General features: G+C 49.5%; 2 protein-coding genes across 2 annotated transcripts; one reads left to right on the plus strand and one right to left on the minus strand.

Moving 5' to 3' along the window:
* Positions 1 to 510: 510 nt before the first annotated feature.
* Clp1 (cleavage factor polyribonucleotide kinase subunit 1) lies at positions 511 to 5,166 on the minus strand. The gene is made up of 3 exons (XM_041639788.1): positions 5,056 to 5,166; positions 2,493 to 3,120; positions 511 to 1,576 (listed from the first exon to the last, which is right to left on the minus strand). The coding sequence occupies exons 2-3, from the start codon at positions 3,096 to 3,098 to the stop codon at positions 905 to 907; spliced, it is 1,278 nt and encodes a 425-aa protein (XP_041495722.1). The 5' UTR covers positions 3,099 to 3,120; positions 5,056 to 5,166; the 3' UTR covers positions 511 to 904.
* A 5,387-nt stretch (positions 5,167 to 10,553) lies between these two features.
* Positions 10,554 to 15,167, plus strand: Ypel4 (yippee like 4). Its single transcript, XM_041639791.1, has 5 exons — positions 10,554 to 10,795; positions 13,120 to 13,444; positions 13,593 to 13,636; positions 13,915 to 14,023; positions 14,208 to 15,167. Exons 2-5 carry the CDS (start codon positions 13,304 to 13,306, stop codon positions 14,295 to 14,297), a joined length of 384 nt encoding a protein of 127 aa, XP_041495725.1. The 5' UTR covers positions 10,554 to 10,795; positions 13,120 to 13,303; the 3' UTR covers positions 14,298 to 15,167.
* The last annotated feature ends 255 nt before the right edge of the window (positions 15,168 to 15,422 follow it).

Genomic DNA, 15,422 nt, shown 5'->3' on the forward strand with positions numbered 1-15,422 from the left:
CTGGAGACAGGTTTACCATCTAAGTGTGAAGCATGAGGGACACATCATAAGAACATGCTTGGCAGGTAGGCGTGGGGGCACACACCGTTACCCCAGCACTCAGGAAGTAGAGGCAGGCTCTATCATAAGAACATGCTTGGCAGGTAGGCGTGGGGGCACACACCTTTACCCCAGCACTCAGGAAGTAGAGGCAGGCTCTATCATAAGAACATGCTTGGCAGGTAGGCGTGGTGGCACACACCGTTACCCCAGCACTCAGGAAGTAGAGGCAGGCTCCATCTCTATGAGTCTGAGGCCAGCCTGGTCTAGAGTGAGTTTCAGGACAAGCAAGGGTACACAAGAAAACTGTGTCTCAAAAAAATAAATAAATAAACAAACAAACATGCTCAGCTCACAAGTAGGTTCTTGGGTTTCTCCTCCTCACAACGCTTTAGCAATCAATCCTTCCTATAGTTTCTATAATGCTTCGGTAGAAAAATGAAATTAAAAAAGAATCACAACAACTTACAATATGGCAATGATATTTATTAAAATAATTATTTTCAAGTTTGAACTTTATCTCACTTTCATCTGGTTATAACCAGAACTATATATGGACCAGAAAGCAGTAACAAAAATCCCCTCATGGTAGGTAGCACAGTGGAAGACATGGAATTATCCAGGGTCTTGGAATATTTAAAGTGGCACCTTAGGTGATCTTTAAAAAAATAGTTATTTTCTTTTCGTAGTCTCTCCTTTTGATTCAGAGTGCAGGAGTCTGGCTCCTACCGTTGTCTTCAGAGGCAGAGCCTGTGCTTCCTACGAGTTGTTCCTCGTCGGCTCCTTAAAGTCCCCAAATCTCATTCCCTCTGCCTTGGGTGATGGCTAGATTTCCATGGTCCAGAAAGTGAGGCTCTTGCTAACACTACTTGAGATCCATGAACCGGATGTCCATGATGAGAAGAAAGTTCTTAGGCAGCGGGCGGGGGGCTGGAGACAGCACAGTAAACACCTGGTGTTCCAGATCCACACTGGTCACCACAATGAACCCAGCCACGCTTGTCTCAGAAAGGTTCTCCTCTGTCCCCTCAGCCGTACTGACACTCAGGAGATGGTGCACCATATCTCTGCCAGGGGTGACAGGTACTAACTTGAGCTGATTGTCTTCCTGAGACATGCCCAGAGGTAAACAGGAGTCTGGGATGGTAGGTGCCCCAACTTTGTAGATTTTCACATCAGAAAATTTGACATTGAAGGCATGGGGATAGAAACAGCCCCGGAATCCGTAGAAATACTCACGGATGCGCTCATCCCTACATTCCCGCCGGAAGTCCTTGGAGCGTTCTACCACACCCCCTGATTTTGGAAGCAACACAGTTCGAACAAAATGAGGCAGGTCCCTTTTCAGTTCGTTGTACAGTCGTTCTTGATCCAGAACCACCACCACGTCCACCTCGAAGGCTGAAGCTGCGTGCACTAGGGCCTGGTACCCGGAGCCCTTGACCCAGCCGCAGGTGTTGATGACGCAGCCGCTCACGGAAGCCCTTCTGTTCACCTCACACCGCTGGTTGAACACGTCGGCTAAACGAGACGTAATCTGGAAAAGATCAAAATGAAAACACAGACAAATTTGTGTGCACTGGTTTGGTATTTTGTCTGCATGAATGTCTGTCTGAGGGTGTCAGATTCCCTGGAACTGGAGTTACACAGTTACAGGCCGTCATGTGGGTGCTTGGACCCTGGAATTGAACCCAGGTCCTGTGGAAGGGCAGCCAAGGCTTGTCTTCACCGAGCCATCTCTCCAGTTCCCAAATCCATCTATTTCAGTTCCTTTTTAGAGAAATTAGTACCTGTGTACAGGACTGGGAACCCAACCACAAGTCTTGAAATGTGCGTGGCGAGGAAACTACATCCTAAGCCCCCCCCCCTCCCCACTTTTCTTCTTTCTTCTTTCTTCTTTCTTTCTTTCTTTCTTTCTCTTATGAGACAGGGTCTCAGTACAAGACTCTAGCCTAAAACCAAATAAAATAAAGCCGGGAGATGGTGACAAACGCCTTTAATCCCAGCACTCTGGAGGCAGAGGCAACTCACTCTCGGAGTTCAAGGCCAGACTGGTCCACTGAGCAAGTTCCAGGACAGATAAGGCTACTTAGAGGAAACCCTGCCTCGAAAAACACAAATAAATAAACTAATTAAATATAAAAAAAAATGCTTGGTTTTCTAAGGGGAAAAAAAAAGTTGAAGCTGACTTAGGTTTAGATTTCTTCTAAATCCAAGTTTGAGGGCGAAAATTTATTGTTTCTCTGTAGCTCTGGAGCCTGTCCTGGAACTAGCTCTTGTAGACCAGGCTGGCCTTAAACTCAGAGACCTGCCTGCCTCTGCCTCCGAGTGCTGGGATTAAAGGTGAGCGCCACAACCACACGGCTAATTTCTTCTATTTTAAGTAACAAAATGCCCTACTTCCTACCCCGATTTAAGTTTTCCCTTCACCCTACCTTAGCTTCAGCACTGACCTTATTATAAAGCTTAATGTTGGTGCCAGGAGTGGTCGAGCCAAAATGGTACACAAGAGGGGCCTGGATGGAGAACCCCTCCTCCACGTCTGCGGGCCGCTCGATGTAGAGGGCCCCCATGGTTCCAGGGATGGACACGGAGCCCTGGCCCACATCCAGCTCCACATACGTAGGACGGCGGCCCAAGCGTACTGCGTAGTTGAGGAGCAGCCGGCACACCGTGGACTTGCCCACATCAGTAGGGCCCACAACCATCACGCGGGGGCCTCGCTCTTCTTCCTTTTCCGCCTGCCTCCGCATCTGCTCCAAGGCGGTGTGCGTGTTGAGGTAAAGCAACATGGGCGTGTCCTTAGAGACATAAGCCACCTCGGTCCGGCCACTCAACTGCAGAGAACAGCCATGCCAAGTGAAAACAGCCACCTTGGCACCAGCATCAAAGGTGAATTTCTTGTTTCTGGTCAGCTCTGTGCCAAAGATCTCTGCCATGCCAGCCAGCAACTCCAGCTGAACTGACTGAGATGCCTCCACCTCAAATCGAAGCTCTGTTTCTCGTTCCAGTTCAAATTTAGTCGTTGGCTTCTTGTCATCATTGGATTCTTCACTCATCTTTCCTGTGTAGCTGCTATGCCTAGAACCCAAATTAAACATCAGATCCAATCACTACATCGGGCCACTGCTGTGGTACAATCTTTCTACACTGTAAATATGTACTGCTATAATTGGTTGGGTTTTTTTTTTGTTTTTGGTTTTTCGAGACAGGGTTTCTCTGTGGCTTTAGAGTCTGTCCTTGAACTAGCGCTGTAGACCAGGCTGGTCTCGAACTCACAGAGATCCGCCTGCCTCTGCCTCCTGAGTGCTGGGATTAAAGGCATGCGCCACCATTGCCCGGCTACTGCTATAATTGTTAATAAAAAGCTGGCCGATAGCTGGGCAGAAAGAGATTGGGAAAGACAGCCTGACAGAGGGAGAGTGCTGGGAAGAGGAAGGACAGAGTCAGAGCAGTCCCTAGCCAGATGCAGAATGAGTTGGACACAAAAATGGAATAGAGATGTTACTAGCCCCGGGACAGCACATGGATTAATAGAAATAGGTTAAGTTGTAAGAGCTAATTAGTAACAGCCTGAGCTATCGGCCAAGCATGCATAATTAATATTATCTTCCAATAGTTTCATCCCTTTATCTTTTCTGCACAGTTCTTATTGCCTTACGACTCACTGGGTGAGGCAACGACTAATGAATAAAAACTCAGAGAGAATCCAGGTTCAACCTGAAGATCCGAAAAGCAAAACAGCCAGCCACTGGCTCTTACCTGAGATGACGATCCTGATCCTGCCTCCAAGAATCTCAGAATGAGACTGTGTCTGTGAGCTGCCTCCTCCTGTTTATTCCCTTCCAGGGCTGGGATTAAGGCGTGCACCGCCTGATTTCTATGGCAACTAATGTGGCTACTGGTATTAAAGGTGCCTGTCACCACTGCCTGGTCTGTAAGGCTAACCAGTGGAGTTGTTTTACTCTCTGATCTTCAGGCAAGCTTTATCTATTAAAATACAAATGAAAGCCGGGCAGTGGTGGCGCACGCCTTTAATCCCAGCACTCGGGAGGCAGAGGCAGGCGGATCTCTGTGAGTTCGAGACCAGCCTGGTCTACAAGAGCTAGTTCCAGGACAGAGGACAGGCTCCAAAGCCACAGAGAAACCCTGTCTCGAAAAACCAAAAAAAAAAAATAATACAAATGAAATGCCACTACGACTGGGTATTTGTTTTCATTCAGTCTCCCCACAGCTAGAAGGAAGAGGTATTTTTGTTTGCTACCCTATCTCTAGTAGGTAGAATAGTAGGGCATCTAGACAGAAAACACTGAGTGAATGAATGACTAGGTTATACAGAGAATACTCCCTACAAAGTTTGTTAAATTTTGTTAACAGGAGACTTGATCGCACTGGTTTCTCTCCATCATTCCTTCTTTTTTTTTTTTTTTTTTTCGAGTCAGGGTTCCTCTGTGTAGCTCTGGAGCCTGTTCTGGAACTGGCTGGGAAGACCAGGCTGGCCTTGAACTCCGCCTCTCAAGTGCTGGGATTAAAGGCGCCTCCCAAGTGCTGGGATTAAAGGCACCTCCCAAGTGCTGGGATTAAAAGCGTGCGCCACCATCACCGACTCCATCATTCTATTGGAAAAGAAATAACAGATGCCCGCTCTCCAACTCTCTTAGCCGAGAAGAAGCTAGACTCTGAATAGTGTGCAAAGAACAGGACACAGGGTTCAGACTAAGAAAACATTTGCATGTCCGGCTCTGGGACTCCTAGTAGCTACTATAGTCCAATCTACACCTGAACCAACTCTTCAGCTATCATATGGTGGGAACTTACACGTCCTCGCGTAACAGCTATCACAGTAGGAAAAACAAAACAAAAAACACCGTAAATTACAATCTACCAAAGAAACGTAAGTTACTAGTTCTAATTCTGAACCGCACTTCCAGGTTCAGCATTTGTGGCAGTTATCTCCAGCAATGAAATCTACCCAGACCTCGCAGAAGTGAGCTGAAGTCCTTAATTAAGCCTTACCTGCACAACCACAGGCGCTAAATAAACGTGACAGAAGCGTCCGTACAGGACCACAGCACAACCACACACAACGCTCACTTAGAGACCAGCCGGAAAGCGAACGCGGTTCCGTTCTTGCGCGGTGGGAGAAGGCGTTGGATGGAGGGGCGAGCTCGCCCCGCCGCACGGCCCTCTGGGAGTCGTAGTTCAAGGATTGTGCCGTGACGCGCGAGGTGGGCGGGGCATCGCCGTCACTTGGTGCGGGAAGACCGCAGGAGGCGGGGAGGAGGCGTTGCCGGTGCGCCCACGCGCCGGAGGCGGGTACGTGGTCTGTCCCCATCTGCTGTCCAGGAAAGCGAAGGACGACCCGAAAGGGAGACGCCTCACGGGCTGGATCCTCGGCTAGCCTAGACCACGAGTCAGAAAGTTAGCAAAACCCAGCTTCAGCAGAAGACCCAGGCGGAGGGACATTGGCAGCAATCACACCCCTTTGAGGCTGCGCAGAGCTGACAGCCTCCGCCTGTTGGTTCCTGTCGTGTAGAAGGAACCAAGTGTAAATTGTTTTCCCTAGTTCTTTCTTTTCTGGTCTAACTGTAGCCCAGGATAGCCAACCGTGGACTCGCGGTGATTTCTCCTGCCTCCGGCCTTCAGAATACTGGAATTTAGAGACTTGAGCCACGAAGCCAGGATCGTTGTTTTTGTTTGTTTGCGCTTGTTTACTTTGATAAACGTAGAATAAAAGCCCAGTGATTTCCTCCATTAACCTTATTAACCAGTCATTATCCATCAACCTCTGCCAGAGTCTGGACTGTTCTGTAGGTAAATCCGACAGTTATACAAGGTCAGTCATTTACACCACTGCTAACCGATTCCCCCACGTCTACAATCCACTTTTCACAAGCACGGGCCTTTGGAATCTTGTTGGCTCACTGCTTGCCTGGATAAATCACAGGCTTCCTTTCCCTGAGATGTCTCTTGTCTGTAAAACGGGAATAATAACAGTATTCGACCTCTTAAAGTTGTTTTGAAGATTGGATGAGATATACGTAAAGCACTAAACACATTGCCTATCTAGCAAGTATCTGAGTTAGCCTTTTAATTAGGTTTCTCTGTGTAACAGTCCTTGCTGTCCTGGAACAAGCTCTTGTAGACCAGGCTGGCCTTGAACTCATGGAAGTCCACCTGCCTTGGCCTCCCGAGATTAAAGGTGTGTGCCACCACCGCCTGGCAACTTTTAGGTTTTTTTTTTAATTTCTTTATATATATATATATATATATATATATATATATATATATATTATGTATACAATATCCTGTCCGTATGTCTGCAGGCCAGAAGAGGGCACCAGACCTCATTACAGATGGTTGTGAGCCACCATGTGGTTGCTGGGAATTGAACTCAGGACCTTCGGAAGAGCAGGCAATGCTCTTAACCACTGAGCCATCTCTCCAGCCCAACTTTTAGGTTTTTATTGTAGGCTGGAGAGACTATAAAAATTACATTTATTCATACAGTGTTTCCCAAGTTTTTTCAAGTGTCTTATGTCACAACACCCTCAAACCCAGGTAGGTATATTATGTCCAGTTTCCTTTGGGGAGGAAACTAAGATAATCGAACGCATTTGCCCAAACATTCAGTTATTAGTAAATGTAGGGGTTTTGTTTTGTTGCTTTTGTTTTGTTTTTCCGGACAGTGTCTCGCTGTCCTGACTATCCTGGAACTCACTACATAGACCAGGCTAGCCTCAACAGAGATCCACCTGCCTTTGCCTCCAGAGTGCTGGGTTTAAAGTGTGCACCACTATGAGGCTTAGAGGTTGGCTTCTTGGTGGTTAACTTTGCTTTCCTGCTTGATTGGATTAGTAAACCCTGTGAGCAACACCAGTGAGGCGCTCTTTTGGGTGTGTCTGTGAAAAGATTTCAGAAGAGCGTGAGACCAAAGAGGGAAGATTCACTCTGAAGGTGGGCAGTACCGTTCCGGGGCTGGGGTCCTGGGCTGAATCGGAAGAGGAAAAAGCACTGTCTGCTTCCTCATCTGGCCAGATGTGAGCAAGGTTCCAACACCACAGCTAGTAGTGGTTCCCATTGCTGCGGCCTCCCTGTGACAATGGACTCTGCCTCCCAAAGTGTGTGTCAAAATAGAAGTTCCTTTTGTGTCAAGTATTTCATCATAGCAATGAGAAATGTAACTAAAACAGATTCAAGCCAAGAACTTAGGGAGTTGGATCCATTTATAATAATGGGCAAACAATTGCTTGGTTTTAGCTGTTAGGTATTATTCCATGACTGCACAGGTGCAGAGGGTACATGTTCTTTTAATTCCAGCTAGAACCTGTGCGGTAGTTATGGTAACTGTCATTACAGGTATTGCTTCTTTCTCTTTATTCCCCCCCCCCTCGTTGTTTTGGTTTGGTTTTTGAGATAGGGTTTCTTGTCCTTGGCTGTCCTGGAACTCGCTCTGTGTACTAGGCTGGCCTCGAACTCACAGAGATCTGCCTGCCTCTGCCTCTTGAGTCCTGGGATTAAAGGCTTTCTGGTCTACCTTTCTCTTCCTGGCCCTATGTAGCGCTCAGTTTTCAGGCAGGTAAGTTGTCACCTCTCACCGTTTTCTTTGGGGATTTGATTTATTTCATTTATTCACCATGTAGACATTAGCTTTTTTTTTTTTTTTACATTGTATTGATTTTTATTGAGGTTTACATTTTTCTCTGCTCCAGACATTAGCTTTTTAATGAACTATTAGGCATAGGCTGATCCTTTACCATTCTTCAGAATTTTAGCACTAGACTTCATTAGCAAACTTGTAGCCTCCCTAAGGAGCTCATCCTTTCTTTGGAACACATTCTCCTGAGTCTTCTTTGCCTCCACACACTCCCTCAAGGTGATGTCTCCCAGTTACCTGAAGGTCATCTTTCTATGGATATTGCATAACCACCTCAAGCTGACTTTAGGAAGAGCCCTCTCCTCCCTTTGAGATGGCTCTCCACTCCTCTTAAATACAGAAGAAGGACAGAGCGTACCAATCGTCACTGCTGGCCCACTCTTGTCTTTTCCAGTCTCACTGGACACTCCTGCCATCTCCACCGCACCACCAACCCATCCTGTCTGGGTCCCACTCCTTCTCCTCTCCAGCTAAATCTTTGATCATTTTATTCTTCTGTTGATTTAAATTGATGGATAGCCTTTTGGCTACCGGCTTTAAGTCCATGCCCTAAGGACCTTCCCTTTTCTCTCAAGGCTGGTTCCTCACACTCGTCCTCCCCCTAGTTTTCCTTTCCCTTTGTCTATCTAATGTTGTGTGTGACGCTGGCAATGATGGGGGAGGGGGGCAGTGGCCACAATGGTCGCGTAGACGCCAGAGAGCAACATTTCAAAGTTGTCTCTGTCCTTCTATTTCATAGATTCTGTCTGGAGATTGAACTCGGTTTTCAGGCAGGTGTTGGCAGCAAGTGCATTTACCTGCTGAGCCTCTCTACAGCGCCCATATTTCCTTTAATTTCTGTTGCCCAGACAAAACTTCCCCTGTCCCTCTCAACCTTTCCCTCTGGATTTTGTTTTTCTGAGAGCCTTGAATGCCTGCTCCTCCTATCTCTACCTATGAAATGCTGGGGTTACAGGCATGCACCTTCATAGCCAGCCTGTCTGTCTGAGACAGAGTCTCACACACTAGCCCAGAATGGCCTGAAACTCACTGTGTAGTTCAGGATGGCCTCTAACTGGGATCCTCTCAACTCAGCTTCTTTGTCTTCCTTCCAGTTCTTCTCACATCCAGGCCTCTAGTACTACCCTCATGATACACGCATTGTCTTCTCAAAATTAACTGCCCCCAGACTTGTTCCCGATTGAATATCCAGAACCCCCCTCTCTCTCCTTAGCCAGCTAGCAGCATCTCTCATTGCCCATAGTCCGTGCCTCGACCCACAGTTTTCATATTCAGAAAGGTATCCTCTGTGAAAAACAAATCAAACCAAAAAAAGGGGGGGTTGAGCCGGACGGTGGTGGCGCACGCCTTTAATCCCAGCACTGTGAGGCAGACGCAGGCGGATCTCTGTGAGTTCGAGACCAGCCTGGTCTACAAGAGCTAGTTCCAGGATAGGCTCCAAAACCACAGAGAAACCCTGTCTCGAAAAACCAAAAAAAAAAAAGGGGGGGGGTTGTCTTGTGTTGGGGACATATCCTGGGTCCATGTTTTAGTGACACAGTTCTGTACTACATGGGAAGTATTCTAAGTCAGATGAATTTTAACTGAAAGCTGATTTTAAAAAAAATGTAATCTTTCTACAAGGCAAAAATTTGGCATTATGTCTCTCGAAAGATCAAAAATTTAATAGTACATATTCTCTAGGCTTAGGGGTTATGAATTGAGAATGTTTTTGTTTGTATTGGTTTGGGGCTCTCTATTGCTGATGTCACCATGAAGCCCAGGCTGGCCTGGAACTGACAGTCCTTCTGCTTGCCTCTTTGCCCACATGGAGAACGCTGTTCCGAAGTAACACTATCTCATTCCTAACAAAACTCTCCAATTTGGACGCCAGCTTAAAAAGTTAACCCAAAAGGGAACAGAAGAAAATGACATCACTCATTACTTAGTGCCTATTGTGTGTGAGGCACTCCTTTGGAAATGTGCATGCTGTCTTTCTCAGTCACTTCTCCGTGAGGTAAAATATCATTAGCTTCACGGAGCCGAAGAGCTCTGTGGCGCAGGAGGATTAGTCACTTGCCCGTGGTTCCTGGTGAATAATTGGCAGAGCTAAGATTTCGACTCAGGAGTCTTTGAGATCAAAGCCAGACACTTGGCCGTTGCCTGAGATGCAAGCAAGCCCTGTTCTGTAAGTCTCTCCTACGTGCAGGGTTTTACACTAGATGCTGCGGTCTTGGGGTACAGAGAGGTTTCCCTGAGGACCTACCTCCAAAAGTCTACAGTCCAGTCAAGACCCTATGTCCCATAGGCATCTCCATTCGCAGCACACGTTATTTTGGAGGCAGTAGTTGGTAAGAGCTTCCTGGGTGCAAGATGTCATATTTGACCTATGGCTTCTTTGGGAGGCATTACACTGAGATACTAAAGCTTCCAAGTGCTCAGTACTGAGCACAATGGAGAGCCCAGTTTGTCATCCATGACAATTAGTATATCCTCCTTTAGCCTACATCAGAGCTGATGTCAGAGTTGAAGTGGAAAAATGTACCCTATCGAGAGAGAGAGAGAGAGAGAGAGAGAGAGAGAGAGAGAGAGAGAGTATACTTCCTGGCTCTCCCTAACTCCATCCCTTCCCTTCCCTCAGGTTCTGTTTCCTTGGTCACAGGGCCGTGCTCCTTAACAACCCATCTCTCCTTTTGCCTATTACCAGCCTCCACACCCCAAAACCAGCCATCCCTCTGCCTCCACTCCCTATCATCACTCCTCTAGCCCGGTCCCTCGATGCCTGCCCCCTCCCTCCCTCCTTCCCTCCCTCCCTCCCAACTCGCCTCCTGTGTCTCCCAGCCCTGCTCTGACGTGGGAGGTGAGGGGGGTGGGGGGTTGGATGAGTCACAGTGTTATGATGCAGTTCCACAACACACAGCCACATTTACCCACAGACCGAGGTACAGAACAAGAGGCCACCTCTGGCCCCCAGCAGCTGTCCAGCCTGCAGTCCCAGTCTTCAAACCCACAACGACCCAATCCCATCCTTTTCCCAACTGAAGGAGCGGAGAGAGAAGAGAGAAGAGAGAGCAGAGGGATTGAGAGAGATAGACGGAGATCTCTGGAGCAGACCTCAAGGTGAGGGGACAGCCCTTCTCCAAATCAATTTTTCCCCTTTGCCAATCTTCTCTTCCTGCTGCGTGTTGCTTTCTCCCCTTTGCAAAAGCATTATTCATGCACCCTTTGTCCTCCCTTCCCCCTCCCTGGCGCCTCCGCTCCTCTCTAGGCTCCTCCATCCTTCCCCAAGCTCTGACGATTCTCTCGCACTTATTTCCCGGCAACTTCGGCTCCAAGCTTCAGACATCACTGTTGATTGTTTTTGCTGCTGGTGCAGACCCCCAAAGCCCGCCCTGGGAGCTGGCTGCTCTGCTCATCATTCGGACCATACCATACTGAAAATGCTGGCCCAGGGGGAGGTAGAACCTCCAAGCGATTGAATATACCCATTGTGCGCGCAAGTCCCCCTCCCCTTTTTTAATTCCCGGGAGGCACTGGATTCGCACCTGGTCCCATCGGCCTCTGCCTCATCACTTCTGCCGTCAGCTGCCAGTTTTCCCAGTTGCGAGCCCTTCTGCTCCCCCCACCTCCTACAGTCCAGCCCCAGCTCAGCATCACGGATCGTCCTCTTCCCAGCACTCACCTTTGTTGTTTTTTTCCTGCCCCCAGTCATTTGTCTGATTAGCGTCACCCTATGACGAGAGATGGCAGGGATGGGAGAAGAAAGGACCCCAACTCTCCTCCTTGGGATTTTTTTTGGCCTTTTTTGCAGCTTCTCCTCTGCTGGACTGAGAAGCAGGGGACAGGGAAGGAGGCGTGACAATGACGGAAGGACAGGGCTGGGGAAGGAGCAGAAGATAGCGGGAGAGGGCAAACCTGGCTTCTCCTAGTCCCTTGAAGGAGGTGTTTAAAGGTGGAACCTTGAGGGGAACTCGAAGGCAAAGTTGAAGGCAGATGAAGAAAGTGACACTGAACTGTACAGTAAGGAGGGCCAGAACACAATGTCACCCTGAATTTGGCCCAAGGTGTTTTCCTGGGACCCAGCCAATGGTTGAGAACCAGAAACTGAAGATAGATGGTCTCACTCAAGGGGATTTGTGGAGAGACTGCATGGCAAGCCCTTGAAGAGAAAAGAACAGTCGGGGTGCTTATGGCCACCACAAAGGACAGGAGATCAGCCCGTTTGTCCTGGCAACTGGAGTGATGACTGCCTCCTCTGCTTGGTGGTCCAGCATCACTAGAGCAGTTAGCGGGCATCTCCGAAGGAGACACAGGCTACCCCACCCACAGCTGCAGGATAGGGCACCTCACCTGCTTATCGGAGTTACCAGAGGACACCTCCCTCCTTATCCCCTGCCTGCAGTACCCTCAGCCACATTGGGACTGGAGGGTGAGCAGATACCAGCGTCTCAAGATTCTTAATCAGAACCCTGCAATTATTTCACGTGCTGCTGCCCAGTCACCAGTGTTTGCCATTTTCTGCCTTGTGCCCCAAAGCCCAGCTCTTAAAAAAATAAGGAGTCCCCTTACCCGGTTGTTTCCCATTAATGTTGCTCTCACACGATGCCACACTGGCTGGCTTAGCCCAGGAGTCTGGTCTGATGTGCTGCCCATCTTCCACGGGTCCAGCTGTCAGGCTTGATGGAAGAAAGATAAGTTTTCTCCTAGGGCTAGATGCCTGTCTTTAACTCAGAGCTAAGCTAGCAGTAAGTAAACAGTGGTGAGACCTGACGGAGGGCCAGAGGCTAGGAAGACAGCAAGTGCTCCTTCTAGCCTTGGATATGTAGCTCAGGATGCAAGATTGAGGAACAGCCACGTGTAAGGTCTGGGATACTGAAGAAGCTACCAAGTTGTGTGGAGTTCCAGGGCTCAGGATAACTCCAGGAGAGGGCTAAGTGGGGTGTGTGTACCCATCTCCCTGTTCCTCCTCCCTTCTTTCCCCAAATGTGGGCCAATTGTATTGCCAATAGAGGCCCTGAGAGAGAAAAAACAAAAACAAAACCAACAACCGCAACTCAGGAGCACTTCACTTTGATAAGGTTCTGAGCCCAGGTGAGGGGGCAGTTTCTCACAGAACTGGACACAGGGGAGTCTCTGCAGGTAATGTTGCTCCTAAGGTAGTGTCTGTGCCAGCAGGCTGTTCTCAGTGGAAAATGCTGGAGGCTGCTGCTGCCTCTTGAGAGCAAGAGGTACCAGCTCCCTGGCCATGGCACAAGATGCCTGGAACCGCTGCCAGAACAGAATGGGACTCTAGGGGACAGAAAGTGCAATGGGAAGCTGAGGGCTGATGGCGATGGGGAAGGTGGGAGGGTCCAGGTGAGCTGAGCCCCATCTTCTTTAACTGCTCAAGAGCGGCTCCTCATGAGGTCACATCTCCCCCCTGACGAACCTTCGTTTCTTACCAGGTGATTTCCATTTCTATCTGGTTCTCGTCTGGGGGGGCCCTGGCCGGGCAGCCCCCCCACACTTCTACCGTCCTGAAACACGGCTCTAGCCAACCTGCTCCGCTGCTTTACCTGCGACCGTCTCTGCGGGGGCTGCACGGCACCAGCCCCTCCAGCCCGCCAGGGCATCGTCCTCCAGCCCGTCATGCCCAGCTGTGACCCTGGCCCGGCCCCTGCCTGTCTACCCACCAAGACTTTCCGCAGCTACCTTCCACGCTGCCACCGTACTTACAGTTGTGTCCACTGTCGAGCACATCTGGCCAAACACGATGAGCTTATTTCCAAGGTAACGCTGAAGCGAGGGCCTGCCGCCTGCCTCCCCGGGCTTTCCCTCTGAGACAATGGGAGCACCTGAGGTCTCCCGCCACTCCAGCGGGATCTAGGCAGTGGTGTTGAGGCATACCCAGTGGTCACTGTCTGTCCTGTTTCCACAGTCCTTCCAAGGGAGCCATGGCCGGGCCTACCTGTTTAACTCCGTGTGAGTCTACCTCTTTCTTTGTGTGTGTGTGTGTGCGCGCGCGCGCGTGTGTTTGCTTGTGCTACGGCAGCTTTTCTCTTTGCAAAATGGGGGTAAGCCTTCAAAAGGATCAGAAAAGCAGTCTTAAGTTGTGCGGGGTCAAAGAAGGCCCAAGCACTGATCCTAAAGGGGTGGACGCTCTAGTCTCCCCCCCGCCCCCCCAGATAGAAATCCTTCTGGGTAGGTTGGGACTGACAGAGCAACCCTACTGTGTGCTGGGTCCTTGTTTCCCGAGACAGGGTCAACGTGGGTTGTGGGCCAGCTGAACAGCGCCTCCTGCTCACAGGACTCCACTCGGTAGCTGACATTTTCTGCGAAAGCTGCAAGACCACACTGGGCTGGAAATATGTAAGTATTTGAGGAGAGCCGCTTCCTAGATTGTCCCCACGGCTCTCCAGACCCAGTGCGCAGACACCAGGCTTTTGCATGATCCATAGAGGGAGCTTGGAACCGGGTTGGCCTAGGTGTGGGAAGAGGAGCCTGGAGGTGCAAGACACCCTTTTCCCATGGTCACCATCTTACTCCCCACCAGGAACAAGCCTTTGAGACCAGCCAGAAATACAAAGAAGGGAAGTACATCATTGAGATGTCACACATGGTGAAGGACAACGGCTGGGACTGAGGGGGGCTCAGCAGGCTGGGACCCTCCTCCGCATGCCCCACCTTCCTCACACCAGTCCCCTGGCCCCGTGAGCAGTCCACACCAGCATGAGTACTGCCCACCCCTGGGGAAACCTGGCTCCAAACGACCACCGCCTCCCTCCCCCCACCGCAGCAGTACCAGGTCCCCTTGGAACAGGAGCGATACCCCAGGGGTAGTGAAGGCTCAGGAGCGGGTAGCAGTCAGGGAAACATGAAACTGGGGAGAGGAGATGCTTGCGGCACTGAAAACAGAGTGATGGCAGGGTGTGAACTCAGGCAGATAGGACTAGGAGTTATCAACCTTTGATCCGCCTTTTTTTTTAATAACCAGGACAAACCCCTGGTGGTGGGGCTAGACCACAGAATAGCAAAGACCTAGGTTGGAGTGAAATTTTGGTCTCAGATATCAGGGCCCCAGAGTCTGAGGGTAGTTTACTCAACCCCATTCTTGGTCTAAAAAAAAAAAAAAAAAAGACTAGAGATGGGGCCAATAGAAGGAAAAACACAAACCCTAGACCCTGGGAAATCAGTTGCAGGGGTTCCCATTTCACTCCGCTGTTTACCTTGGCACTACAGAGGCACTTTTAAGTATCTAATCTTTGCCATTGGGTGGGGTGGGGAAAGCTGCCCCAAGAACAGCCCTCACCCCTGGCTGGCTGTTGCCAGAGAGAGCAGTCTTTAAGGGCATTCCCCAAGGCTCAGCCACTGCTCCCTGGGACCCAGTCCCTTGGAGGCGGTGGATCATCGGCGCTGTGGGACCAGTCTTTCCAGTGACTGCCACCAGCGAATGAAATTTTTGTATGATACATAAAGTGTTTGGGTCTATTTTTAATAAAAAGGGGAAAAACAACTGAGGTACTGTGCTGGCTTTCCTTCCGTAGGTGTGGGTCCCGTACTGTTCCAATAGGCACCAGCAAGGGTCTCTTTTTTTAAAACACCCCCTAGGAGGCAGTAGTTACTTTGTGTCAAGATTCTCCACCTGTTTCACAAGCAGGGAATCATGAGGCATGGTTTTGGTGAGCTTGTCCATGGGTAGCACCTGTTTCCGGATCCCCAGACTTCCCCCTAAGGAGGCTACTTTTTAATCTGGACTCAGGATAAGCAG

Source organism: Microtus oregoni, unplaced genomic scaffold (genome assembly GCF_018167655.1).
Source record: "Microtus oregoni isolate MIOR12 unplaced genomic scaffold, Mior012 000060F_ref0000265, whole genome shotgun sequence".
NCBI classification, from domain to species: Eukaryota; Metazoa; Chordata; class Mammalia; order Rodentia; family Cricetidae; genus Microtus; species Microtus oregoni.

Bases quoted from the DNA above. Each gene is read 5' to 3' on its own strand.
- Clp1 (XM_041639788.1), bottom strand. From the start codon at position 3,098: ATGAGTGAAGAATCCAATGATGACAAGAAGCCAACGACTAAATTTGAA. The intron at 1,577-2,492 runs GTCAGTGCTGAA...GATCTTTTCCAG, and splicing joins ACATTAAGCTTTATAATAAG to ATTACGTCTCGTTTAGCCGA.
- Ypel4 (XM_041639791.1), top strand. From the start codon at position 13,304: ATGCCCAGCTGTGACCCTGGCCCGGCCCCTGCCTGTCTACCCACCAAG. The intron at 13,445-13,592 runs GTAACGCTGAAG...CTGTTTCCACAG, and splicing joins ACGATGAGCTTATTTCCAAG to TCCTTCCAAGGGAGCCATGG. The intron at 14,024-14,207 runs GTAAGTATTTGA...ACTCCCCACCAG, and splicing joins CCACACTGGGCTGGAAATAT to GAACAAGCCTTTGAGACCAG.